The 24,047-nt window shown below is 72.2% G+C and overlaps 5 protein-coding genes across 6 annotated transcripts; 2 read left to right on the forward strand and 3 right to left on the reverse strand.

The window, feature by feature from the left end:
- Positions 1-991: 991 nt before the first annotated feature.
- Positions 992-10,208, reverse strand: NFE2L1 (nuclear factor, erythroid 2 like 1). 2 transcript variants are annotated; one of them, XM_032202678.1, is made up of 6 exons: positions 10,192-10,208; positions 9,127-9,638; positions 5,786-6,001; positions 5,141-5,230; positions 4,605-4,766; positions 992-4,162 (listed from the first exon to the last, which is right to left on the reverse strand). In XM_032202678.1, the coding sequence occupies exons 2-6, from the start codon at positions 9,634-9,636 to the stop codon at positions 2,819-2,821; spliced, it is 2,322 nt and encodes a 773-aa protein (XP_032058569.1). In that variant the 5' UTR covers positions 9,637-9,638; positions 10,192-10,208; the 3' UTR covers positions 992-2,818. The 2 variants fall into 2 exon arrangements, with proteins under 2 accessions (XP_032058569.1, XP_032058568.1); XM_032202677.1 differs by lacking the exon at positions 10,192-10,208 and adding an exon at positions 9,957-9,977.
- A 483-nt stretch (positions 10,209-10,691) lies between these two features.
- On the forward strand, positions 10,692-13,442 carry COPZ2 (COPI coat complex subunit zeta 2). Its single transcript, XM_032202500.1, has 8 exons — positions 10,692-10,792; positions 11,943-12,123; positions 12,234-12,315; positions 12,410-12,501; positions 12,566-12,621; positions 12,739-12,816; positions 13,078-13,129; positions 13,209-13,442. The coding sequence occupies exons 1-8, from the start codon at positions 10,692-10,694 to the stop codon at positions 13,302-13,304; spliced, it is 738 nt and encodes a 245-aa protein (XP_032058391.1). The 3' UTR covers positions 13,305-13,442.
- Positions 13,443-14,560: 1,118 nt separating this feature from the next.
- CDK5RAP3 (CDK5 regulatory subunit associated protein 3) lies at positions 14,561-17,817 on the reverse strand. Its single transcript, XM_032202767.1, has 14 exons — positions 17,782-17,817; positions 17,600-17,657; positions 17,323-17,454; positions 17,134-17,234; positions 17,003-17,051; positions 16,714-16,892; positions 16,398-16,534; positions 16,137-16,281; positions 15,761-15,871; positions 15,564-15,636; positions 15,327-15,415; positions 15,034-15,239; positions 14,757-14,928; positions 14,561-14,687 (listed from the first exon to the last, which is right to left on the reverse strand). The coding sequence occupies exons 1-14, from the start codon at positions 17,785-17,787 to the stop codon at positions 14,622-14,624; spliced, it is 1,524 nt and encodes a 507-aa protein (XP_032058658.1). The 5' UTR covers positions 17,788-17,817; the 3' UTR covers positions 14,561-14,621.
- Positions 17,818-19,141: 1,324 nt separating this feature from the next.
- PRR15L (proline rich 15 like) lies at positions 19,142-19,608 on the forward strand. Its single transcript, XM_032202911.1, has one exon. It carries the CDS (start codon positions 19,142-19,144, stop codon positions 19,430-19,432), a length of 291 nt encoding a protein of 96 aa, XP_032058802.1. The 3' UTR covers positions 19,433-19,608.
- A 1,686-nt stretch (positions 19,609-21,294) lies between these two features.
- On the reverse strand, positions 21,295-23,748 carry PNPO (pyridoxamine 5'-phosphate oxidase). Its single transcript, XM_032202715.1, has 7 exons — positions 23,691-23,748; positions 23,001-23,125; positions 22,832-22,931; positions 22,663-22,716; positions 22,249-22,377; positions 22,089-22,159; positions 21,295-22,014 (listed from the first exon to the last, which is right to left on the reverse strand). The coding sequence occupies exons 1-7, from the start codon at positions 23,733-23,735 to the stop codon at positions 21,849-21,851; spliced, it is 690 nt and encodes a 229-aa protein (XP_032058606.1). The 5' UTR covers positions 23,736-23,748; the 3' UTR covers positions 21,295-21,848.
- Between the last annotated feature and the right edge of the window lie 299 nt (positions 23,749-24,047).

Below are 24,047 nucleotides of genomic sequence, written 5' to 3' on the forward strand. Positions count from 1 at the left end.
CCCCCAGGGCCCGGGAAGAGACTGGAACCACCTCCGAGCGAGTATTTTAATGCTTTGCGTTCCCCTTGGCTGAGCTGTTCGCTTGTGTGGAGCTGGCCTGGGCTCAGCGCCCAGCTCCCGGCAGCAGCAGGCGAACGGCTCCGTGGAATGGAGGCAGGGAAGGGCCGGGCCTGCAGGGGACGTTCAGTCCCGGGGGAACCGCGTTTGCCCCAAGAAGGCCTCGGTGGAAGGCCCAGAGGGCAGCAAAGCAGCACCGGTCGTGGGTGTGGGCCTGGGGGGGGGGGGGACATGGCTTTGGTGCCCCCCAAGGGCCTTGCTGCCGAGTTCTGGCTTTCAGGGGTGGGCTCTGCATGGTTAAGGCTCGTTTAGAGCTCAGGAGCAGCTGCACCTAATGCTGCCCCCCCCACTAGAGGCCAGGTGAGGGAAAGGCAGTGCCTGCTGCCAGCAGGGTGGGGTACCGGGGCCTTGGGGGGGTGGCTGGAACTAACACCCCACGGCTCCGGGTGCAAACTGCTCGGTGAGCCCCAAGGCAGGGGCCTGAGGGCTTCCCCACCAGCCCAGCCCCTTGTGGGGGGGGCTTGGGATGTGACTGAACCCGGGGCTGCGGCCGGGTGCCTGTTTGTGCACCCCAGGGAGAGCCCCGGAGCTGCCCCTGAGAGCCTGGGGCCATGGGGGGGTTGGGGGGGGCTGCACCCCCTCTGCCTCCAGCCTCTTTCCTTTCCACAAGCGAGGTGAGGCTTTCCCCTTCCCCTCCCCGAGGCCGGCACCGAGGCAAACCCGACCTGTGCCCAGCTGCAGCACAGCAGAGGGAGCCAGGAGCTGCTGGGGGTGGGCAGGACCCACGCAGAAAGGGTTTGGTTTCCCTGACATGCTTCAGCTTAAAAAAAATACTAATAGGCAAATAAAAACCACGAACCAAATGCTTGTACAGTGAATAAGCCGTTTTATTTTTTTGTCCTGTGCTCACACAATCTCTCTTCTTTCCCTGACAGGTCACAGATCATTAAAATAAAGTATATAAGAGTAAAATAATTTAAAACATACACGCAGGGCTCCATTCCAACCTCCCCACACCCACATCGCCACCACTTGTGCTTCATCTCACGCGTAAGTAAAGCTGTTGGGTCGCAGGAGTCCGGGATGGGGGAGCCCCGCCGTGCCTGCCACGCGCCCTCGGGGCCACCCCGAAGGCAGCGAGCGCCCGCGGCCCCCCCACGCCGCACCCCGAGCCGCAGCTCCTTTCCCCACAGCCTGGAAAAGGTGTGCCCACGCCAGACGCCTTCCTTCTCAGCAGCCCTGCGCTGCCCCGGGCTGCTCCAGCCCCCCCGGCAGCAGCTCGCTTCCTCTGGCATTACCAGGTTTCCTCCGTTACCACCCGCGTCTCCGCACCGCTCCCCTCAGCGCTACGCCCTCACCCCGTATCACATGCACAGGACTGGCTCCGAAAGCCATTTTAAGCTTTTCAGTTGCTGGTAAAGTCGGTACACTCCCAGCTGTGCTATATTGTAAATACAGCTTCTAGGATCGTCTCCATGGTGGAGACCAACAGTGATCAAGGCACTACCCCCACCCCCCTCCTTAAAACAAAGGAAGTCAGACCAACACCTAGGGACAGAAGAGAATCCTATAATGTGATCACACGGTTACACTGAATCTTTATGGCAAAGAGAACATTTAGCAGCTTTGAACGTTTGGGCTTCTCCCTTTTACTCAACACAAGCACTCTAGACCCTATAGGGAAAACAGGGCGGAAGCCCTACAAAATCAAAGCGCGGGTAAGGAACAGGAATCCTACCAGATGGCTAGTTCTAGAAGTGACAAGCCCGCGGCCCGGGGGAGGAAGGTGCCGCTCCTCGGGCTGTACCCGCCCCGCGCCCGCGGGCCCCGGCTGCCCCCACCCTCCCCACGTCCCCCCAAAGCGGTTCCTCGGCCAGTCAGTGGGAGAAGGCAGCGGCTGCATGCAGGCTACTGCGGTGCCTTCTCAGCTAACGCATCCCAGCACGGGGCTGGCGCGGCAGTGACATGCTCTGTGAGTGTGGTGGGGATGCGCAGCGCACCGCTCCTCTTAACCCTTCCCAGCCCCCCCCCTCCTGCCCCCCAGGAGGGCCTCACAGCCCTGCTCGGTGCCCCCAGGGCGTCACAAACCATGCATGGGGAACCCTAAACCCATGGGGAACCCTAAGCCCATGGGGAACCCTAAGGGCTCTCCCCCCAGCCCTGCCTGAGCTCCCTCAGACTGGAAAGGGTTAATGGAAGTCGCACCACTTGTGTGTTTCCATGTGTGCACTGGTCTGATCTAGGAAGGGATGTTGGTTAATCTGGAATTAAGTCAGGTCGAATCACACACACCGATGTCAAAACTGGTTCAGGAAAAGAAAAAAAAAAAAAAAAAAAAAGAAAAACCCAACTACCTGAAATCACAGAACTTTGGAAGTTCAGAAAAATGTCTCTCCTATAGCTTAAGTTCATTTGCTTAAATCTCTTTCTTACTTAAAGCCAGTTTCTAACAGTAGTTTTTCCGCCTCTGCTGATCTCCCCACCAGTGATGCCAGCTTGATTCCTGCGCTCAAAGGATTCCAGGCTGTGGAAGGTGCTGGGCTCGCCAGTGCACTGTCCGCTCCTCCCCGTCCCTCCCCGCAGGGAGCCCTCAAACGCCGCGTGCAGCGCCCGCAGTCCCTCCTGTACACTGACCGGCAGCAGTCATGTTTGAGAAGATATAGTGGATAAGAAGGCATGAAAGTTCCTCTAAGCACTTCCAGGCTCAGCCCTTCTCCAGTTCTACCTTGAGCGAGTCTCCCGCTCCTCCCGCGTGCCCCCCTCACTTCCTCCGGTCCTTCTGTTTCCTCTCCTGCCGCCTGGCCTGCTGGTCGGCCAGGGTGCGAGGTATCAAGATGACGCTGCCGTCGCTGGCGTACTGCAGGGCGTACTGGTTGGGGGAGTAAGGTTGGCCGTTCTCGTCCCGCAGGCGGCCGAACACTTCCTGGTAGAGGTTCTGCACCTTTTGCTTCATCTGGCGGATGGACTTGAGGAACTCCACCTTCTCCCTGAGCAGTTTGGACTTGTCCCTCTGCAAGTCCTCCACGTCCCGTTCCAGGTTCAGGATGGTGTCCAGCTTCCTCTTGCGGCAGTTCTGCGCAGCCATCTTGTTCTTGCCTCGCCTCCTGATGTCTCGGATGAGGCTCAGCTGCGCCTCGCTGAGCTGGTACTTGGAGAGCAGCTCGTTGAACTCCTCCACGGGCAGGTTGATGATCTTGTCGTTGGTGAAAGGGATTTTCATGGCTCTGGCTCGATGCTCGTCCCTGCTCATCTGCTTGTCCAGGAACTCTGACGGTTTCTCCTTGCTGCTCTTCTTCCCCGCGCTGGGCAATTTGGGCTCCTCGGGATCCAGCGCCCCCGGTGCCATGTTGTAGGTGTGGTTGTGGCCAACGTGCTCCAGGTAAGGCAAGTAGTGGAGCTGCGACGGGTCCTGATAGCTCATGCGGCAGAACTTGCTGTACTCGGGCTGGTACCCAACTGCCCCTTCCGTTTCCTCAAAGTCCACGTTTTCGGAGTCTGAGCTGTAGCCGACAGCTCCTTCCTCGGAAAACGAGGAGGAGGAGGAGGAGGAAGAGGAGGAAGAAGAGGAGGAGGAGGAGGAAGAGGAGGAGGAGGCTTCTGAGCTGCTGAGAGAAGCAGGACTGTGGCCAGAATCCAGAGAAAGACCTGAGTCAGAATCAAACTCCTCTTCCAGCTGCGAGGCCTGCACCGGGTTGAAACCTTCCTCAATAGCCAAGTCCATCAGGCTGATCTCATCCAGCATGGCTTCGTCCAGCAGGCCGCCCAGCGGGTCGGGCAGCTCGGGGCCGGCCGTCTCGTTGACTGTGCTGTTCAGCTGCGGGGGGAAGAAGATGCCGCTCAGGTTGGTGGAGCTGAAGGTGGTGTTGAGGCCGGTGGAGTTGTCCGGCGCCAGCTGGAGCAGGGCTGAGCTGCCAGCCATGGAGGGGCTTTCGATTTCGGAGCTGAAGAGGGAGAAGTCCTGGGAGCAGCTGCCCAGAGAGGCCTGATGCAGGCTGACATTCTGATTGATGGGAGTGTTTGGAGCGAGGCTGTAGTTAGAAGCCAGCAGGTCCCCGCCTGTGCCGTTGTACAGGGTTTCAGCGGTCGTGTTGTTCACTTCCATAGCCTGAAAGAGACGGGAAGCCCTCGGTGAACAAACCTCGCTTGAGCCCTGCCTTTTCCAGTGCCCTTCACCACCAGCACACGCCGAGGAAGAGAGGACAATGCTTCTAGATCCCAGGGAAGGAGCTGGAGCTATGTCTCCAGTGACCCCAGCATCGTCTGCCAGCTGCAGGAGGTTTACGACGCTGCCAGCAACACCCACGCGGGCACACGGTGTCACTGCACAGAGCGGGGCAGAACCAGAGCAGCTGCTGCTAACCCCAACCTGCAGCTCTCCGGGAATCAGGTGCTGGAACAGCCGCCGAAGAGACTTTAAATGCAGCTGAGCCGTAACGCGCGCCTGGAAGGACAAACACCTCCCCACAGACACCCCTCAGGATCCCCCCCGGCTGGCAGCAGCCGCCTCCGGTCGCTGGTCCCACGGCACGGCCGCGGCGAGAGCTGACCTGCATCTCCATGATAGACATCAGGTCCTGCCACTGCTGCTCCAGGTCGAAGGGAGACTCGGTCTCCGGGAGGAGAGGAGACAGCAGGCTGCTCTGGATGCCCGCGGGCCGGCTCTCGCTGGGCACAGCTTCGCTCAGGGTGGAGACATCTGCAGCTGGAAACTAACCACGTGAGGCACAGTCAGTCCCCGGCTGAGCAGCCAGGAAGGCAGCCATCCCCGGGTGCCCTTCCACCTCCGCGCCGGCGACTGCTGCTCCTTTGTTCAAAGCGAACCGGTTGCAGTTATTCCTCCGCAGTTCGCTATGAACTAATTAGAAGCAAAGCCAGAAGTCTTTAATTAATTGTGACCACCCCCCGCCCCCCGCCGCTACTTTTGCGGGCGCGATGCCTGGAGCCTCCCTACGCAGCCTAACCCAATTTGCTGCCCGTTCTGCGGTCTGGGCTGGGGGTACGAGAGGCGCTGAAACCCCAGGAGCTAACGAGCACCGTCCGCAGGCTGCCGGCCGTCGCCCCCTCTGCAGCCACCGCCGCTCACCTCCGAGTTCTCCCCGAAGGGGAAGGTGGCCTCCAGCAGCCTAAGGCACTCCTCCAGGGACAGAGCTGTCTGATCCTCCGCGCCAGGCACCTGATGCAAAACACAAGCGATCGTAGCCCCAGGATTAGGGAGGTGGTGATGAAAAACAAGCTCCTACAGCACAGCTTTATTGCAGCGCATCCAAAAAGAGCCGGAGGCCCCACCCAGTGCTTCGCAGCCTCCATCCTCCTGCTCCGGAGAGTGTCAGCGCTGCCCCTGAGCGCGCCGGGGGAGGGAAGGGAAGGCGCTCCCCGCGAGCCTCACCCCCTGCCAGCGCCAGCGCTCGGTTTCAGGCTGGAGGGGACTGCGCCTGCCTACGCTGCACCACGCCACTGCCTCGCCACGCAGCCCAGAGGCACAGCGCGAGCCAGCAGCCCTCGTCCTAGCGCCACGCCGCCAGCGCCACGGCCGTCACCCTGCCCGCCCCGCCGCAGCTCCCCGGCCCAGCAGGCAGGCCAGCCCGCGCCTCCCTCCGCCGGGTCCTCCCGGGCAGCCCTCGCCCTGCAGAGCCCCGCACAAAGTCACGCTCAATGCCACGCTCAATGCCACCGCACCGGGCCGCGGAGCCGGGCGCTGCATCGCCGCGGGCACGGCCGCGGGCGTTACCTGCGCAGGGAAGCTCTCCCCGGTCTCGCCATCCACTAGCAGGTTCCTGTCCAGGCCCTGGCTCCCCGCGCTCCGCCAGCCGTCCCCGCGCTCCCTCCCATCGCTCAGCTCTTTGTCCACTTCGCTCTCCTTCTGCCGGTGGCTGTAGTCAAAAATCTCTCGCCCAGCGCCGAGATCGATATCCTGTCTCCACAGGATGTCAATCAGATCGATGTCCTGAAAGGCACACAAGGTTTCCTGGGGCAGGGGCCGGCCCGGGGCCCCCCGCGCCCGGCCGGCAGCCCCCGGCCCCAGCCCGTTCCCGGCCCCGCTCCCGTTCGCACCATTCCTGCGGCGGGGCGCGGCGCCCGCTGCCCATCGCAGCCCGGGGCGCGGCCTCCCGGGGGCGGCTCTGCCCCGGCCCCGGCCCCGCTCCCGGCCCCTGCCTCTGCCGCTGCGGCGGGGCCGTGCGGGCGCGCTCCCCATGGCGGGGGCGGCCCCGGTGCGGCGGCGGCGGCGCAGGGCGAGGGGGCGGCCGGGCCAATGTGGCGGCGGTGGCGGCGCGGCGGCCGCCTTGCATCAGCCCCGTGGTGCGATCCCGGCCATTTGCATACGGGGAGGGGACGGGCGGGGAGGGGACGGGGGGGGGGGGGGCAGCGCCGCCGCCCCCAGCCCCGCAGCCGCCGCCGCCACCTGATGCAACCCGGGCGGCCCCGCTCCCACCCGGCCCCGCCGCCCCCTCGCCGGTACCGGCCGCACCCCCCCCCGGTTCCCCCCTCCCCCCGGTACCTTTCTCATGGCCCCAGCTGCCGCCCGGGCCGCGGCGCGCTCCGCTCATGTTCCCCGGGGGGGGCGGCGGGCCGGGCTGCCCGGGGCGCGGCGCCGCGCTCGCATCCCCGGCCGGCGGCGGGAGCCGCTCCCCGCCGGTGCCGCCCGGTGCCGCCCGGTCCGGTCCGGTCCCGCCGGCCACAGGTGCCCCCGGCCCCGGCCCCGCCCCGCCCCGCGGCCCCGCTCCGGCCCCCGCCGCCCGCCCGGGCCGGGCTGCGGCGCGCCCCGCCCGCCCCTCCCCCGCCGTTACCTTGGCTGCGGCGCCGCCGGGCCCCGCCCCGCCCCGCCGGGATGCGGCGCCGCCGGGCCCCGCCCCCTCGCCGCGCCCCGCCCCCGCCCCGCTCCCCGCCGCCAATCCCCGCCGCCGGCAGCCGCCGCCCCGCCCAATCGGCAGCCGCGCGGCGCGGAGCCCCGCCCCCGGCCCCGCCCCTCCCCCCCGTGGCGCAGCGGGGCCCCGCCCCTCCGGTGACCGGAGGGAGCCGCCCGCCCCCCCCCCTCCCCCCCTCCGCCGCCTCCCCCGGCTGCGGCACGGCCCGGCCCGGCCCCACCCCCCCCGCCCCGCGGACGCCGCCGCAGCCCCGGGGCCGCGGCCACAACGGCCCCGCCGCGCCCCCCACCCCCCCCCGGCCGCACCGGGCGCGGTGACCTTGGGCCGCGGGGAGGCCCCGGGGCCGGTTGGCGGCGCGGCCCCGCCCCGCGGTGTCCCCGCGGAACCGCTCGGGACCGGGATCCCCGGGACCGGCCCCGCCGCAGGGGGCAGGGAGCGGCCGGAACCGGGCCCGGGCCCGGGGCTTTGTCCCCGCAGAGCCCCGCGGGACCGGGAGCCGACCCCGGGAGGCCGCGCCCCGGCCCCGGCCCGGCCCCAGCCGCCGCCGCCCGGAGCCAGCCCCGCACCCACCCGGCCCCACCGGGCGCGGAACGGGGCCAGGCCCGGCGGGGGAGGGGTGGGGGGGGGGGGTTACAACGGCACGGGGCGGGGGGGGGCACCGGGGCAGGGCCCAGAACCGGGACTCGGGGCTCTGGAGCGTCCCGGCAGCAGGCACAGGCCCAGCCCCGGGGGGAGGCGGCGCCGTGCCCGTGCCGAGGTGGGGGGGGGCCGGGCAGGACCTCCCCGCCCCGGTGCCACCGGAGCCTCCCCGGGCCCTGAGCCTCGAGATAAATACTGGGAGGGGGAGGGGGGCCGGGCAGGGAGGCACAGCCCCCGCGCCTCAACGCGCCCAGCAGGACCGACAGACGGACACACGGACGGACAGACAGACGGACACACGCCCAGACACACCGTGGCCGTGCTCCGCCCGCCTGGGCTGCCCCCGGCTCCCCCCCCCCGGGAATCCCACTCTGAGCCCGCTTCCTCCGAGGCTCTGGGGCAGGCGCGGCCCCAGCCAGGAGCCGTGGGCAGGGGGGGAGGAGGAGGAGGAGGAGGAGGAGGAGGAGGAGGAGGAGGAGGAGGAGGAGGAAGGGCAGGCGGCGGCACCGTTCCGCAGGCCGCACGTGACCTTGCTCAGGGCACTCGGAAGCTTCCCCGGCAGGGAGCCGCCGCCCGGCCCTGGGGGCACCTCCCGGGACCCCCCCACACAGCGGGCGCGAGGCCCCGAGGGGTTGGGGCTCGGTCCCACGGCCCCGGCCGCTCGCCCTGCGGCAGCGCCCCCCGAAGCACCGGCCACCACTGGCTCACGCCGCTGCCTTTCCGCGGTGCCCGGCCTCCTGCTCAGCCACAGCCCCGTGATGGGCGCTCACAGCAGCCCCGGCAGCCGCCCGCAGAGCCCCCGGCACCCTTTGGGGACAGGCAGCGGGGTGGCTCCTGCCCTCTCCCTGCCCCGACTCCTCGGCAGCTCCCCTGAGCCCGGACCCGACCGATTTCTGAGGCAACAGCAGCGCTGGGAGCGGCCGGCGCTGCAACGCGGCACCAACGTGCACACAGCGTGGCCGGGGAGACGTCGAGGCTGAGCGCGCCGCGACAAAGAACCCGTGCCAAAAAGGAACCAGAGGAGCAGCGAGCAGGGACCAGGGCTCGGTTGCGTCACAGCGTCTGAAAGGTTATGCCCAGGCAGAAAAATAAACCACTTTCCAGTTCACCTCTCCCCACCCCTCTGTGATGAAAACCAAGCCATAAACATCTCAACTGGACGAGCTCCAGAGCCGAGTAACCCAACCACCCCGCCGACACCTGGGCCGGGGCTGTTACCCAACGCCTGTGTTTATTTCCCGGCGTTGTTTTATCGGTTTCACAACACGGAGCTACGTGCACACGCCGCGGCGCTGGCCCCGGCCCGTTCTCCCCTTCCAGTACCACTCTCAGACCAAGAACGAAGCCAACAGAAAGGACAAAAACGGCCCCACGCACACCCAGGGCCTGCGCCCGCACCGTGCCTCAGCCCCACCAGCTCCCGGGCAGGAGCCCGCCGCTCCCACGCGCCAAGCACACGCAAAGCACCGCTCAGCTCCGACGGACACCGAAGCAGCGAGGGCCAGCCCGGCCCGAGCTCCCCAGGAGCTCCCCCTCCGTCCCCCCGCGCGCCCGGGGAGCCGCCTACCTCTTTGGTCAGGTCCCCGTTCACCGGGGGAGCCACCGCTCCCAGGTCCTCCAGCTCCTCCCCGAAGCCCTGCTCGGCCCCGCTCTCCCTCACGCCGCCGTCGGGGCCGCTCCCATCCTGCAGGCCGCCGCCGTTCTCGAGGGCGATGCCGGCGCTGGGCTGGGTGCCGGACACGGAGCCCTCGGGGTCCCGGTGCACCAGCCAGGCGCTCACCTCGGTGGTGGGCACCTGAAACCTGTCCAGGGCCCTGACCTGGTTGAGCAGGCGGCGCGCCGTGAAGTAATAGTCCAGGTCTACGCTCTTGGGGTGGATGCCATAGCCGTCCAAGGTGTTGCGCAGGTTGTGGAACTGGGTCTGGGTGTAGGCCGAGCTCTGCCCGAGGATGATCTCCCGCAGGGGGGGCAGCTGCGAGGTCAGGTAGGTGTCCACGTCCACGCGGACACCGATCAGGCTGAGCAGGATGGTGAACTGGATGAGGCCTTCAGTGAAATATTTCTTCAGAGAAAGCATTTCTGGGGGGGGGGGGTTAAAACAGAACAACAACAACAAAACAACAACAATAAAACAACAACAATCAAACAACAACAATCAAACAAAAACACCGCCACCACCACCGGGCCCCCCGGGCCGCCCCCGCCCGCCAACAGCCCGGTTTGGGCTCCCGGAGCTCAGCCCCGGGCCGGCTCCTGCGGGCCCCGCCGGGCACCGGCACCGGACAGGGCCGAGCTCGGGGTGCCCGGGGGGGTTCCGGGGGGGGCGCCCCCGGTCCCGCCGCGCTCCCGAGGGGCCGAGAACAGCCCCGGGGCCTGCTCCCGCGGCCGGGTCCCCACCTGCGGCTCGCGGCCGGGCCCCGCCGGGGCTCCCGGGCCTTCCCCCCCCCCCCCCGCAGGGCACCGGGAGCACGAGGCCCCCGCGGCCCCTCCCCGCCCCGCCCCGCCCCGCGGCCCCCCCCAGGCCTCGGCCCCGGCCCCGCGGGCCCCGCCCGGGCCCGGCCGGGCCCTCCCCGCCCCCCGCGGCCCCCCCGCCCCTCGGCCCCGGCCCCGCGCCCCCCCCGCCCCCCGCTACCCGCTCGCCGCCGCCGCCGCCGCTCGCTCCCAGCCCCGCCGCCGCCGCCGGCCCCGCTCGCGCTCCCCGCCCTGGCCCCCGCCTCCCCCTCCCGCCTCGCGCGGCCCCTCCGCCAATCGGCAGCCGCCGCGGGGAGGCGGGACCGGGCGGCGGCCCAATGGGCGGTGGCGGCGAAGCGTCGCTCCCGCCCCCGCCGCCGCCGTGACGGGCAGGAGGAGCGGCCAATCGGCGCGCGGAGAGAGACGCTGGCCCCGGAGCTTCGCCCGGCGGCGGCGCGCTAGACCAATCGGCGAGGAGCAGCCACCCCGAGAGACCCGCCCCTCGCGTCGTGACCGACGGGGCGGCCGCCCAACGGGACGCGAGCCTTCGGCGGAGCGACAGCGGCAGCCGCCAATCACACGGCGCTCGGCAGCCAGCCGCCGGGCCGGCGGCTTGAGTGACAGCCACGCGCACCAATCCCCGCGGCGCGGGCACCGCCCCGCCGCCCCGCTGCCGTTGCCATGGCGCCGCCCGCCCCGGGCCCTCTCGGCCGAGGCCTGCGGGGAACCGGGGCCGAACCGGGCCCCGCCCCCCCCCGGCTCGCTGAGAACGGCCCCGAACGGCCCCGGGAGGCGGCCCCGGTCCCGGCCCCCGGTGCCGTGAGGCTCCGCCGCGAGCGGCTCCCCCACGGGGGGGGGCAGCCCGGGGGTCCCTGAGGCCCCAGCGCCCTGTCCCGGGGCTCCCGGCGCAGCGCGGGCACGGCCCGGGGCCCTCCCGGAGCCCGCCCGGGGCCCCCCGGGGCCTCCCCAGGCCGCCGTGGGGCCGGGCCCGAGGGGCGCTGCCAGCAGCAACCCGACCCCCCGCGTTATTTTTAGCCCCCCGCACGAACACGGCCGGGGGGGGGCAGGGGGCTCGCGGGAGCTCCCCGGGGCTGGGCTGCGAGCGGCAGGGCCGGGCCCCATCGCCAGCCCCGTTCCCGGCCCCATTCCCGGCCCCGGCCCCGACAGCAGCCCGGGGCGGTTGGGGCGCAGCCGGTGAGTCACCGGCAGGGCACGGGAGCCCGGGGCAGGGCGGGACCCGGCGCGGTGCCGCCCCCCCCCCCGGCCTGCAGCGGGGGCACCCACTGGGGGAGAACAAACCCGGCACCCCCGGGGTGACCCCAGAGGTGGGGGGGGGGCTCCTCGCCCCCCTGCACCCCCCCCGGTCACTGCCCTGCCCCAGTGCCGGTGTTCGGGGGGGGAGTCCCCGGGGAGCGGCCCCCCCCCATAGCAGCCAGGCACTGCAGCACCTTGGGGTGCAGGATCCCAGCCGGGGGGGGCCCGTGCCCACCCCTCCCCTGCTGCAGGCGGCCGGGGGGGGGTCAGGGGGACACCGGCTGCTGCCGGGACAAGGCCGGGGGCAGCGGGGCCAGGGAAAGGGCCCGGGGGGGGGCCGGGCCGGGCTGGGAGAGGCGACGTCAGCGCCGGGGGGGGGGAACGGGGGGGCTGCCCGGGGCGGCGGAGCCATGGAGCCCACGGGGCTGCCGGTACGGGGGCAACGGGGACAGGACGGGAACTTTGTGCAGCCAGCGCAGGACGGGGAGGAACGTGTGGGAAAGGGAGGGGGGAATGGGGGGGGGGCAGGGGAATGGGGGAACCCCAGAAACGGTGGGAAATGGGGAAATTTGGGAGTGGGGGGTGACATGGGGGGAGAGGGGAGGGGTGGGGAAATGGGGAGAAATGGGGAGAGTGGGGGGGGGGGGCAGGGGAGTGAGGGAAGGTCCCAAAATACAGAGGGGGGGACCCCAGGGGGACAGGGGGCTGGGGGGGCACCGGTGCCCCCAGGCAGCGCCAGACAGGCCCCAGCTGCGGCCAGTCCGGGGGGGCTGAGCCCCTGCGCCCCCAGGAGCCCTCCCTGTACACGGTGAAGGCGCTGCTCGTCCTCGACAGCTGCGGGCAGCGGCTCCTGGCCAAGGTGAGGCCCGGCCCTGGCCCCGGCCCCGCTGCCGGGGTTTCCCCGCTCCCTCCGGGGGGGTCGGGGGGCTGGATCCGGTCACCGTGCTGACCCCCCCCCATCACCCCCAGTACTACGACGGCAGCTTCCCCACGGCGCAGGAGCAGGCGGCCTTCGAGAGCAGCGTCTTCAGCAAGACCCGCGGGGCAGGCGGTGAGCACGGGGGGAGCCTCCGCGGCGGGGGGGGCTGCAAAAGGCCTGGGGACATGGCGGGGGGACAGGGGGGACGCAGGACGTGTCCCCCCAGGGGAGATCGCCTGCCTGGATGGCCTCACCGTGGTCTACAGGAGCAGCAGCGACCTCCTCTTCTGCGTGGTGGGGGGCCCCCAGGAGAACGAGGTACGGGGGGCTTGGGGGGGGGGGCCGGACCCTGTGGGGCCACACTGACGCCGCTGTCCCGCAGCTGATGCTGTCGGCCGTGCTCGGCTGCCTCTGCGACGCCCTCGGCCTCGTGCTGCGGTGAGTGCCCCCGGGGGGACCCCGAGGTGGGGTGGGGGCAGCTCGGCCCGGGGCACACCGTGGGCTGGGACCCAGCGCGGGGACTCGCGTGGGGACATCCCGGGGGCTCGCCCGCAGGAAGGACTTGGAGAAGCGCTGGCTGCTGAAGAACCTGGACGGGGCCCTCCTGGTGCTGGACGAGATCGTGGACGGGGGGTGAGGCCGGGGGCAGCCCGGGCCCCGTGGGTGCGGGCAGTGGGTGGCTGTGGGGTGAGCACCGGGGGGGCTGCAGGACCAAACGGGGGGCAGCCCAAATGCGGGTGCCCAGCTCGCCCCGCTGCAGCAGCCCCATCCCCGAGCCTTTGCCCAGGCCCCAAAAAACGCCCGGCACGGGGAGGGAAACTGAGGCAGGGCGAGGGAAACGGGGGGGGGGCACAACCGGCACCCACAGGACAGTGCTGGCCCCGCTGCCCGCAGGGTGATCCTGGAGAGCGACCCACAGCGCGTGCTGCAGCGCCTGGGCCCGCGGGTGAGTGCCGACCCCACCCCTGCTGCCCCCCACCCCCCACCTCCTCCCCGGCCCCCCCCCACCCTCAGCCTCTCCGCAGGCCCCCGAGCCCGCTCCCTACGGCTTCGTGCTCTTCGACTACCTGGCGGGCAGCCGCGAGCAGGGGGGCGCGGGGGGCGCCGACCCCCCCAAGTAGAAGCACCCAGGGGCTGCAGCCCCCCCCCGGCGGCCCCGAGCCAGCTCCCACCCCCAGCGGTAAGAACAGCGAGGGAACCGCTCAGGATCCCGAAGGAGACCGGGTTGGCCGCCCTGCAGCCTCCCCGTTGGGCCCCCATGGAGCCCGAACGGCTCCGGGCTGCCCCGAATAAAGCTGCTGCCCCCAGCGCCCCCATCCCCACCTCTGCCCCCTCATTCCGGGGGCTCAGCCCTGTCACGACCCCCGCCCGGGGCAGGGCCGCACCGCGGGGCCCCAGCGGGATCCTGGGGGGCTCGAGCCCCACTGGGGGGTGCCCCCAGCCCGGTGCCCGCACCCGTGGGGGGCTGTGGGCCGAGCACCGGGGGGGCTGCCGGTGGCTGTGGGGTGCCCATCCCGGTCTGTCACAGCCACACGGCACCGGCCCGGACCCCCCTGTGCCCCCCCCCCACCCCCCGGGATCCGGCTCCCCTCCCCCCCCCTCCCCGCTGCCGCCGCCTCTCGCGCGACGCCCCCCGGCCGAGCCCCGGCGCTGCTTTGCATAGCCCCGCCCCTCCCCGGCCCCGCTCCTTATATGGCTCAAGGTCCCGCCCCCCTCCTCGCCCGGCCCCGCCCCTCCCCGCCCATTCGCGGTCCTGCGGCGCCCCCTGCCGGCGGCTCGGGGCAGTGCGGGGGGGGCCGGGCCGCGCCCTCCGCCCCGGGACCCCCGGGGCCGCCCCCCCCCCCGGTCCCCCCTCCCCCGGCCCCGCGCAGCTGCTCCGCGCCCGCCGTGATGGATGGCCCCGGCCCGGCCGGGACGCGGCGGCCCCGGGCAGCAGCTGGCGGCGCTGCCCCTCCGGGGGGCGGCAGGTGGCCGCGCACAGCCCCCACCCCCCCCCCCCTCGGTCCCGGGGACGCGGCAGGGGGGGTCTCGGACCCCGCGTCCCCTCCCGGGGGGCCCCGGAGCTGGGGGGGGCGGTGATGGATGCCCCGGCCCCGCCTGTCCGCGGTTTGTGTCCCGGGGGGGGGAGATTTGCCCCCCCCCCCCCCCCCCCCCGCAGGGCACCGACAGGGAAACGGGGCCGGGGGGGGATCCGGGGGGGGGGGGGCAGCTCGGGGCAGGCCCCAGCAGAGGGGCGGCCCCGGATTGCGAGCAGTTCTCTCACCCCTGACCCCCCCCACACAAAGACCCCCCCCCCAGGGGCACAGCGAGACAGACACAGGGACGGGGCCTCGGCTTTATTGAGCAGCGCCCAGCCCGCGGCCACCGGGAGCTGGGGAGGGACAAAGCGGAGGGGGGGGCCCAGGACCCCTCGGGGGGGGGCCCAGGACCCCTGGGGCTCACAGGCAGACCCCCATCAGGTTCACCGGCCGCCCGCCGTAGCGCTTGGAGATGTCGGCCTCGATCTGCAGGACAGAAGCTGGGTGAGGGGGGGGGACAGAGGGGGTGGGGGACAGCCCCCCTCCGTCCCTCACCAGCCGCTGGAGCTCCCTGGTCCTGTCCAGCAGCCGGTCCAGTTTGGGCTCCAGGTTGCCCTGCTCGGCCAGCGCCTCCTGCCGCTTCTGGCCCAGCGCCTCCCTCTTGGCCAGCAGCAGCTCCGCCTGCCTCAGCTTCTGCTGCAGCAGCTCGCTCACGCGGTCTACGTACCTGTGGGGGGGAGGCAGCCCCTCCGTCACCCCTCCATCACCCCCCTGCCGCCCCCAACCCCAATCCCTGGCTCCCCCCCCCCCCGTTTCCCCCCGCTGAGGCGACCTGGGGGAGGCGAGGATGGTGAAGAGGTGCTGCATGCGCCGGGTGCCCAGCTGGCCCAGCAGCGCCCGGGTGCTGGCCAGCAGCGAGCCCACGCGGGCGCTGCTCTGGCCCTGCAGCGCGGGGGGGGCCAGCTGGAACTGGCTGGCGGCCAGGACGTCGGCCTCCTCCTCCATCTCCGCCAGGCGCTGCGCCAGGAACAGCTCCAGCTGCGGGGACAGCGCTGATGGGGGGGGCCCTGCCGGCACCCCCCCACCGCGTGGGGATGGGGCCCGAGCCGCCCCCGCCCTGCTCACCTCCATCAGCTCGTCCAGGAACTGGTTCCGCGTCTCGGCGAGCTCCAGCACCGTCAGGGCCTCAGAGCCGCAAGCGACCCCCTCGGGCACTGGGGGGGGCAGAAAAGGGAGTGCCACAGCCCCACAGTGCCACTGGGCCCCCTGCCCCCCTCCCACCTCCAGGTCTGCACCCAGGGCACTGCAGGCAGGGGGGGCAGGGGGTGTGGGGGGTGTGGGGCCCCTCGTGGCCGTGCTCACCCTCGGTGCCAGCCTCCAACACCGCGATCTGGGCCCCGTCACCGTCACCATCACCCCAGTCAATGCCATTGTCCTGCTGCAAAACAGGGGGCACCCAGTGAGGGGGGGCACCCAGTGAGGGGGGGCACCCAGTGAGGGGGGGCACCCACAACGCCCCCAGTGCCCCAGCAGGGCCAGAGCTTGCACCCAGACATCACCTGGGGGCTGGGCTCCAGCGCGATGCCCCAGTCGATCTCGTCCTGCGCCCCCCCAGTGGCAGCACCGTCGCTTGCCCCGCTCGGCTCCAGCGTGAAGTCTCCCCAGTCGATCTGTGGCGAGAAGGGCAACGACCCCCTGAGCCCCCCGAGCTGTCCTGCCCCTTCCCAGCTGGGAGCCTCCCCTGTTTCTGCTGGCAGAGGCTGCCCCACAGCCGCCCCCATCCCCTGGCCACCAGACAGCCCTGGTCCTGCCACTGCTCCCCGGCAGCAGGATCAGAGGCTGCAGGAAGGCAGCGGGAACACCAGGGAGAGGCGGATCTCTGCTGGTCGCTGCCGGCCTCCCCAGCCTGCTGCAGCACCTCAGGGCCGCACGTACCGCGTCCTCCTTCGGCTGCTCCGGCACCTCCTGCACCTCCGGCCGCTCCACACGCACGGGCTCCAGCCCCGTCCTCCACTCGTACACGGTGGTGTTGCCTCTCCTCCCCACGTGCCGCAGCAGGGGCAGCACCGGCTCTGCCGAGCTGGGGGACGCCGCAAAGACTTCAGTGTCAGGTGCAGGGCAGGGAGCCCCCAACGCCCCCCGCCCCAGCAGGGTCCCACTGGGAGCCACCCCCGGGTGTCGCGGTCCCGCACCCACCTCTCGCAGACGAACTCCACGCAGGCCTCGTACAGCTCAATGGCCTCGGTGAGCGCGCTGGCTCCCACCCCGATCTCGGAGAGCAGCGAGGGCAGCTCCTTCACCAGGGCCAGCAGCTCCTGGCGCACGTTGTCCCCCTGGGGGTGGAGCAGGGATGTGTCGGGGTGGGGAAGCAAAACCCAAACACCCCCGGGCAGCTTCACCCACTGCTCCCAGAGCTGGGCAGGGGCAGAGGCATCGCCCTCCACCCCCAGCTCCCCCCACGGGCAGCACGGTGCTGTGGGGACACCCCTGGGACACGGGGCCGGGGACTCACGGTGATGCCGTACTGCTTGCAGGAGGCGTAGAAGCGCTCACGCAGCTCAGCGGCCGCCAGCTGACATTCCTCCTCGCGGCGCGCGAAGTCCTGCTGGGCCTGCTGGCAGCGGCTGATCTGCTTCCGCAGCGCGGGGGCCTCGTAGCTGACGCTGCGCACCAGGAGGCTGGCGAGCTCGGCTGCGGGGCGGTGGCGGGGCCCTGAGCTGCCACACGGGCCCCGGGCACCCGGAGTCGGCTGCGTGCGGCCCACGGCGGCCCCCCCCGTGCGCCCCCTCCCCAGGGCTCACCCAGGTAGGTGTTCTCCTTCTCGTAGAGCGCCACGATCTCCTGCCAGTCCTGCAGGGGAGCAGAGGAGGGGGGTGGCAGGGCCTGGGGCTGCTGCCGGCCCCTCCCGGTGCCGGTGCCGGTCCCCGCTCACCTTCATGCGCTGGGACGAGTAGCGCCCGAAGAGGTTCCTGGTGGAGGCCTCGGTGCCCCGGAGGATCTCCACGATGCGCAGGCAGTGGAAGTAGTGCAGGGCTGCGGGGGGAGACACCGTCACCGGGCCGCCCCGCACCGGGACCGGGACCGGGTCGAGCCGTTCCCCGCCGCACGCGCGTGGTCTCACCGCTGCCCGCCAGCAGCTGCCGGATCTCCGGGTGCTCGGGCATGTCCCGCAGCGCCGCCTCCATCCTCTGCCGCACCAACCGGGCCTGCGCCTGCCACCGCCGCCCGCAGTGCCGCCGGTCCAGCAGCCAGTCTGCGGCACAGCAACGGGCTGCGGCGGGCGGCACCGGGGCACGGGGCCGGGGGGGGGCGGTGACGGCCCCCTGACGGCCCCCTGACGGCCCCAGTCCCCAGTCCCCAGCCCCCAGCTCCCAGCCCCGGCCCCGGCCCCGCCGTACCGAGCAGTTTGCTGGTCTGGATGTCGATGGGCACGTCCCGGTAATCCTGCGGCGGGGCCTGCGGGCGGCACGAGGGGGGAGGGCGGAGGTGGCACCGGGACCGGGACCGGGACCGGGACCGGGACCGGGACCCTGCCCCTGCCCCCGCCCCTGCCCCCAGTCCCGCCCCCCCCGCTCCCCACCTGCATCGCTGCTGCCGTTGCCGCCGCCGCTGCCGCCGCTTCCGCTTCAGCTCCGCCCGCCCCGCCCCCCTGGCAGCCAATCCCTGCTCGGCTCCCGCCGCGCAGCCAATCGTGACGCGCCCTGCCCGGCGAGCTCCGCCCCGCCGCCAATCACGTGGAGGCGGCTCGGGGGCGGGGGGAAAGAGCGCCACGCGCCGCTGTTCTGATTGGCGGAGAGGAGGGGGCGCCTGACCAATAGGAGCGGGGCTCCGCCGGGAGGTGCACTCAAGACGGAGCGGAGCGCGCATGCGCAGTGCCGCGCGGGCGGCAAGGAACGGGCACGGGGCAGCACGGGGATGGCCCCGCCCCCATCCCGTCTGGCCCCGCCCCCTCCCGGTCAGGCCCCGCCCCAACCACTCAGGGCTCCGCCCCCGCTCATTCAGGCCCCGCCCCTCCCGGCCAGGCCCCGCCCCTCGCCCCCCGCTCCGTGCCCCCTCCGCTCGTTCCCCCCCCCCCCGGTGCCCCCCGGTAGCGCCGCGCTGCGGGGGGGCCCCGGGGGGCTTCGGGGGCTCCCTCCGGGCCCTGCCCGGCCCCAGCCCCTTGCCCCCGGCGGCCCCGCGCCCCCCCCGGCCCGCCCCGGCCCCGTCCGGTACCGGGGGGCCGAACCCGCCGGGAACCGGCCCGGGGAGCCCGGAGCGGGGCCGGGGCTCGGGGCCCGTGGCCGCCGCTCCCCGTCATGAATATTCAGCGCTGCGCGGCCCGGCCCCGCCGCCTGCCCGGCGGGAGGGGTTTGGGCGCGGGTTCACCTTGAGTCGCGGCGGGGCAGCGGCAGGTGCGGGCCTTGCCCGGTGCCCGGTGTGCCCGGCCCACGGCGGGGCGGGAGGCGCAGGTACGGGCAGCGGTGAGGCTCTCGGGGGGGTGCGGGGTGCTGCCAGCCTGGCTGTGGGCACCTGCCACCGGCAGTGCCACCGGGCACGACATGGCCCCAAGGCGGGGGGACCCGAAGCACCGGGGGTTTGGGTCACGTCCCGGTGCCAGTTAATGCGGGGGCCTCGAAAGCCAGCACCAAAAACACCGCCAGGGGCACGGGGGCAGCGCTCGGTGGCTGGTGGAACCGGGTGGGGGCCATGGGACGGGGGCAGGTGTGTGGGGGACAGAGCCCGGCACGGGGACCCCCGTGGCCACCCCGCTGCCACCCGCAGCACCGGGGCTGGGACATGAGGCCCCGGCCCCCAGCGGCTCCCGGCTGCTTCCCGGTTCCTGTTTGCTCCCGGGGCCGCCGCCGGCCCTGCAGGGGGGCAGCCGGGGACACGGCAGACCCCGGTGCTGCCGGCCCCTTCCCGGCCGTAACCCCCCCGTCCCCCCCAGGCGCCCCGCGGCCATGGCTGAGAGCCACAGCTGGTGGAAGCTGACCTTCCTGCGGAAGCGCAAGTCCATGCCCCAGGTGCTCTACGACAGCCCCGACGTCCACGCCGGCGACGGCCCCGAGGGTAACGGCGAGGGGGGGACGCCCGAGTACACCGCCCGCCTGGAGAAGATCGTGGACAAGAGCAGCAAAGGCAAACACGTGAAGGTCTCCAACTCCGGGCGCTTCAAGGAGAAGAAGAAGGTGCGGGCGACGCTGGCCGACAACCCCGGCCTTTGCACGGGAAGCGAGCGGGAGGAGAAATGAGGCCGGGAGGGGGCACGGTCCCGGTGGGTCGCGGCCCCCCTGCCCCCTGCAGCCCCCCGTCCTGCTCGGCTCGGGGCCGGTGACACGATGGAGCGGGGGGGCTCGCTGCGGGGCTGGCCGGACCCCCCCCAGCACCTCAGCAGGAGAAGTGACTCGGGATGGACTTTATTGAAGCAGAAAGCCACAAGCCTGGGGGAGCTGCAGGAGCCCCGGCCCCGGGGGTGACACCGGGCAGAGCCCTGGGGCTGCCACCACCCCGCGCTCCGGCAGCTACTGACACCGGGCCCGTTGCTCCCATCTGGATCCAGCCCTGGGCCCGCCGGACGGAGCAAACCCTCAGGGAGCGGCTCCCGCGGGACCAGGGAGGGCCGCGGTGTCCCCACAGTGTCCCCGCGCTGTCCCCGCCGTGTGCTGCCCACCCCAGGACCTGCTCTTTGCTCCCGGAAGGGGAGAGCCGCGCACAGCCGGTGGCCGGGCCGCCCTCGCAGCCCCTCTGCGTGTTTGTTTCTTTTCCTGGGAGCTGCGCCCTTTGTGAGCTCTCGCTGCTGTTCCGTGTCAATAAAGCAGGGCTGGGAACAAAGGCAGCGCGGTGCCCGGTGCGGCTGCCCTGGGGCACGGGGCCGGTGGCGGAGCTGTGCCACGAGGCACGGGCGGTTCCGGGCCCCGGGGCTCCGAGCCAAGCTCCGGGGCTGCTCCGGGGAGTCCCCGGCCCCACGGAGGCACAACCGCACCCGGCCGTGCACGGAACGGGACCGGGACCGGGCAGCCCCGGCACGCTGCGGGCTGGGAGGGGCAGGGGGGGGCTGCCAGCGGTGCCCCCAGCCCCGGGGGTGCACCGGGGGCTCGCCCTCCCCCCAGAACGGGGGCAGCCACACGCCTGCAACAAGGCCCCGGCCCTCGTAAAAACCGACCCGCACCAAGCCAGACCCCTTCCCTGGCACAAAGCCCCTGCCGGGGCAGCCCGGGCTTCCCAGCAGCTCCCGCCCCGGGGCTGTTTGCTCTCCAAACACGCTCACAAGGTGCTCTTTGTGCTCTTTGTCCCGTGCTGGCAGCACCCAAGGGTTCCTGCCCCAAAGGGATGGGAGAAGGGGGAGGGTGCGTGGCCGGCACCCACCGGCTGGTGCCACCCGTTACGGTGGTGCCGGGGCTTCCAGCGCCGTGGGGGCACGCAGGGCGGGAGGTCGCAGTCTCGGGTCACCCTCTGTGGTGGGCACCTGTGGAGCTGAACGGGGCCCAGCCCCGCACTGGGACACGCGGCCACCTCCTGGAGGTGCCACCAGCCCCACGTCCCCTCCTCCCTACCCCAGGCTGTCAGGCACTGTGGTGGCACCATCCCCATCCCAATACATCCTATCCCATCCCATCCCATGCCACCCAGCTGGGCTTGGCCCAGCTCCAGGGGGTTCCTGGCTCTGGCACGGGACCCGAGGTGACAGCAGCGCCTGAGCCCTACGGGGACATGGGGCAGCCCTGGGCTGGGCACAGCCGGGGAGCTGCCGAGGGGCAGGGGAGGTGCCGCACCCCACCGGGGGCTCTCCCCCCTGAGCAGCCGGCGGGCTTACACAGCCCCACAGCACCGGGGGCTCTGCTCCCCCCCAGGGGACCCCCTGGCTGTGGGACCCCCGCAGCAGGCCCCGGGGACCCTCCTGCCAAGGCCGCGTGTCCCCATGTTGCACCTCAGCGGGACCCGATCCTGCCTTGGGCGCACACGGCTGGAGGGGGCGAAGGTTTTGGGCCCCAGTTTCGCTGGGACGCGGCCCAGGAGGTGGCGCGGGGCCGGGCAGGGCGGCAGCAGCCTCTGCCAGGGAGCGCAGCCAAGCCCAGCTCTGCTGGGTGAAGATTAACCCACGGCCACGCACGGCTCCACTCGGGCGGCATTTATTGCTCCCGAGCCGGGAGGAAGCAGCACAGAGCAGGCAGGGCACAGGGCCCAGCAGCACACGGCCGGCCACCAACACCCACGGGGACAAAGCCACAATTAAGTTAATTACTGCACGGACTGAGCGCACGGCGCGGCTCCAGCTAAAGCACGAGGCTCGATTGGTCCCAGCAGCACAGGACGAGGGCAGGGGATTCACGGGGCTCTTTCCTGGCCCCCACGTCGTTACCATAATTAATAAGTCATCGCCATGATTAATTAGCCACCAGCGGCCCCAGGAGCAATTGCTCCCCACGTGCCGGTGGGGGGATGCGGGGGGGTTGTGGGACGGAGCAGCCCCCGCCTGAGGCAGACACGAGGGGGCTGCAGGGCCCGGGGGCTCCCGGGCACCCCGAAGCCCACCACGAGTCTCTCCGGCGGGGCAGAGCGAGGCCACCGCGCCTGGGGCACGGCGGGGACACGGAGGGGACACAGGGGGGACACGGGGGGGACATGGGGGGGTCATGCAGTGGGCTTGGCACAAGTAACGGGGCAGCCTCAGGGGGCGAGGCGCTCGAACACCCACTCGCCCTCCCCGCGCCGCGTCATGGGCCCGGGGGGCTCCGCGCCGTCCCGCAGGCGCCGGAAGACGATGCGGTCGTGCAGGCGGCTGGTTTGGCCCTGCCAGAACTCCACCACGTCGGGCTGCAGGATGTAGCCGCCCCTGGGGGGAGATGCGGGAGGTGAGGGGGCCCCGCACGGCCCTGGGCTGCTCCCGGACGCCCCCGGGCGGCTCACCAGTCCTCCGGCTTCGGCACCGGCACGTCCCGGTACTTCTCCTCCAGCTCCGCGTTCCTCTTCATCAGGTACTGCGGGGGAGGAAGGGGCCGGGGCTGGAGCACGGCCGGGGCAGGGGCAGGGTCCTGGCTGCTGATGGACCCCCGGCCCCACCGCTCACCTCCCTGTCGGGGATGACGGTGCTCTGCCGGCTGGCCACGGCCCCGATCTGGCTGCTCCTGGGCCGGGAGTGGAAATACTGCTCCGACTCCTCCTCGGACAGCCGCCTCACCGAGCCCTCGATCCGCACCTGCACGGGGCAGCCTCAGGTGGGCTCGGGCTGCCCACGGGCCCTGGCAGCCCCCAGGCCCGGCCCCATGTCACCCCCCACGTCCCCACCACACGGACACCCCCGTCCCACCTCACCCCCGTCCCATCTCACTGCATGGGGCCCGTCCCTCGCAGCCAGGCAGAAGGGGCCGGGACGCATCCAGAGAGCCCCAACCCCGATGCAGGAGCCCCAAATCCCCCCCAGTTTGGGGCTGACACCGCGCCGAGGACCCGGCCCCGTCCCTCCGCCACCCCCGGGACGCACCTGGCGGTTGAGGGGCTCCCAGTAGAAGACGAGCGAGGCGAAGGGGTTGGAGTCCTGCGGCGGGGCAGAGCCGTCAGCGGGCGGGCGGCCCCCGGGAGCACCCCAACACCGGGGGGGGGGGGGCTCATCCCGCAGCCCCCCCCAGCCCCCGGTGCCCCCCGGTGCTCACCAGCTCCCTGCCCTTGCGGCTCTGGCGGTTGGTGAAGAAGCGGAACCCGTCCTGCCCGAAGCCCTTCAGCAGCACCATGCGGGCCGAGGGCTTCCCGTCCCTGCGGCGGGAGGCGGCGGCGGTGAGCGGGCGGCGGCCGGGACCCCCCCGCGCCCACCCCCGGCCTCACCTGCTGCAGGTGGCCAGGCACATGGCGTTGGCCTCGCCCACCGCCGGGCACCGCAGCGCCTCCGCCAGCCAGGCCCCGAACTGAGCCACCGGGTCCCGGGAGGCCAAGTGCCGCTCCTCGAACGCCTGGGGGGGGGGACGGGGACGGGGCCGGTGTCAGAGCCCCGAGCACGGGCACGGGGCCTGCCCGGGCCTGGAACCCCACCGACCCCAGGTGACCCCAGGTGACCCCCCGTACACCCCAGCCTCCCGGTAACCCCCCGGTTCCCCCAGCCCGCCCCTGTTGGCCCCGGCTCCCCGGGGGTCCCCCGGTGACCCCAGATGACCCCAGTACTCCTCAGTACCCCCAGCCCCCCGGTAATCCCTGGTAACCCCCCGGTACCTCCCCGGTCCCGCTGCCTCCCGGTAGCCCCCCGTTACCCCCGGCCCTCCCCCATTGCCCCCAGTGACCCCTGGTACCCCCCCAGTTCCCCCAGTAAGCCCCCAGCACCTCCCCAGCCCCACCGCCCCAGGCCTCCCGGTGGCCTCCCGGTAACCCCCCGGCCCCCTGGCGGTCACCCGGTGCCTCCCGGTATCCCCCGGTACCTCCCCGGCCACACCGGCCCCAACCTCCCGGTATCCTCCGGTACCTCCCGGTTCCTCCCGGTTGCCCCCCGTCTCCCGGTGCCTCCCGGTGCCCCCCAGCCCCCACCTCCTCAGCCCCCCGGTACTCCATCCTCATGGCCCCCAGCTCCATCCCCGCCGCTGTCCGAGCGGGGTCTCCCCGCGCCGCCCCCCGCCCCCCGCCGCCCGCCGCCCGCCGCCGCCGCCCCGCCCACGGGGCGTGGTCGCGCTCGGGCCCCGCCCACCGAGCAGCCAATGGGGAGCCGCGCCACGGCCCCGCCTCGGCGGAGAGTGTTCAGCCAATCAGGATGCGCGGGGCCGGAAGTGGCGCCCGGGTGTAAACAACACCGAGGGGGGGCCTTAAAGGCGCAGCGCCCCCGGCGGGGGGCACCGGGGGGAACCGGGGCCGGGCCTCGGGAGCAGCCCCGCCCCCTCCCCGGTGCAG

The sequence above is a fragment of the Aythya fuligula genome, chromosome 24 (assembly GCF_009819795.1).
Source record: "Aythya fuligula isolate bAytFul2 chromosome 24, bAytFul2.pri, whole genome shotgun sequence".
NCBI classification, from domain to species: domain Eukaryota; kingdom Metazoa; phylum Chordata; class Aves; order Anseriformes; family Anatidae; genus Aythya; species Aythya fuligula.

Bases quoted from the DNA above. Each gene is read 5' to 3' on its own strand.
- COPZ2 (XM_032202500.1), top strand. From the start codon at position 10,692: ATGGCGCCGCCCGCCCCGGGCCCTCTCGGCCGAGGCCTGCGGGGAACC. The intron at 12,622-12,738 runs GTGAGTGCCCCC...GCTCGCCCGCAG, and splicing joins GCCCTCGGCCTCGTGCTGCG to GAAGGACTTGGAGAAGCGCT. The intron at 12,817-13,077 runs GTGAGGCCGGGG...CGCTGCCCGCAG, and splicing joins GACGAGATCGTGGACGGGGG to GGTGATCCTGGAGAGCGACC.
- NFE2L1 (XM_032202678.1), bottom strand. From the start codon at position 9,636: ATGCTTTCTCTGAAGAAATATTTCACTGAAGGCCTCATCCAGTTCACC. The intron at 6,002-9,126 runs GTAGGCGGCTCC...TGTGCCTTTCAG, and splicing joins ACGGGGACCTGACCAAAGAG to GACATCGATCTGATTGACAT. The intron at 5,231-5,785 runs GTAACGCCCGCG...GTTTTGCATCAG, and splicing joins GGGAGAGCTTCCCTGCGCAG to GTGCCTGGCGCGGAGGATCA.
- PRR15L (XM_032202911.1), top strand. From the start codon at position 19,142: ATGGCTGAGAGCCACAGCTGGTGGAAGCTGACCTTCCTGCGGAAGCGC.
- CDK5RAP3 (XM_032202767.1), bottom strand. The intron at 16,893-17,002 runs GTGAGCCCTGGG...ACCGCCCCGCAG, and splicing joins GAAGGAGAACACCTACCTGG to CCGAGCTCGCCAGCCTCCTG. The intron at 15,240-15,326 runs GTGAGCAGGGCG...CTGTCCCCGCAG, and splicing joins TCCTGGACGAGCTGATGGAG to CTGGAGCTGTTCCTGGCGCA.
- PNPO (XM_032202715.1), bottom strand. From the start codon at position 23,735: ATGGAGCTGGGGGCCATGAGGATGGAGTACCGGGGGGCTGAGGAG. The intron at 23,126-23,690 runs GTGGGGGCTGGG...CCCCCCCCCCAG, and splicing joins AGTACCGGGGGGCTGAGGAG to GCGTTCGAGGAGCGGCACTT. The intron at 22,160-22,248 runs GTGAGCGGTGGG...CCTCCCCCGCAG, and splicing joins CCGTCATCCCCGACAGGGAG to TACCTGATGAAGAGGAACGC.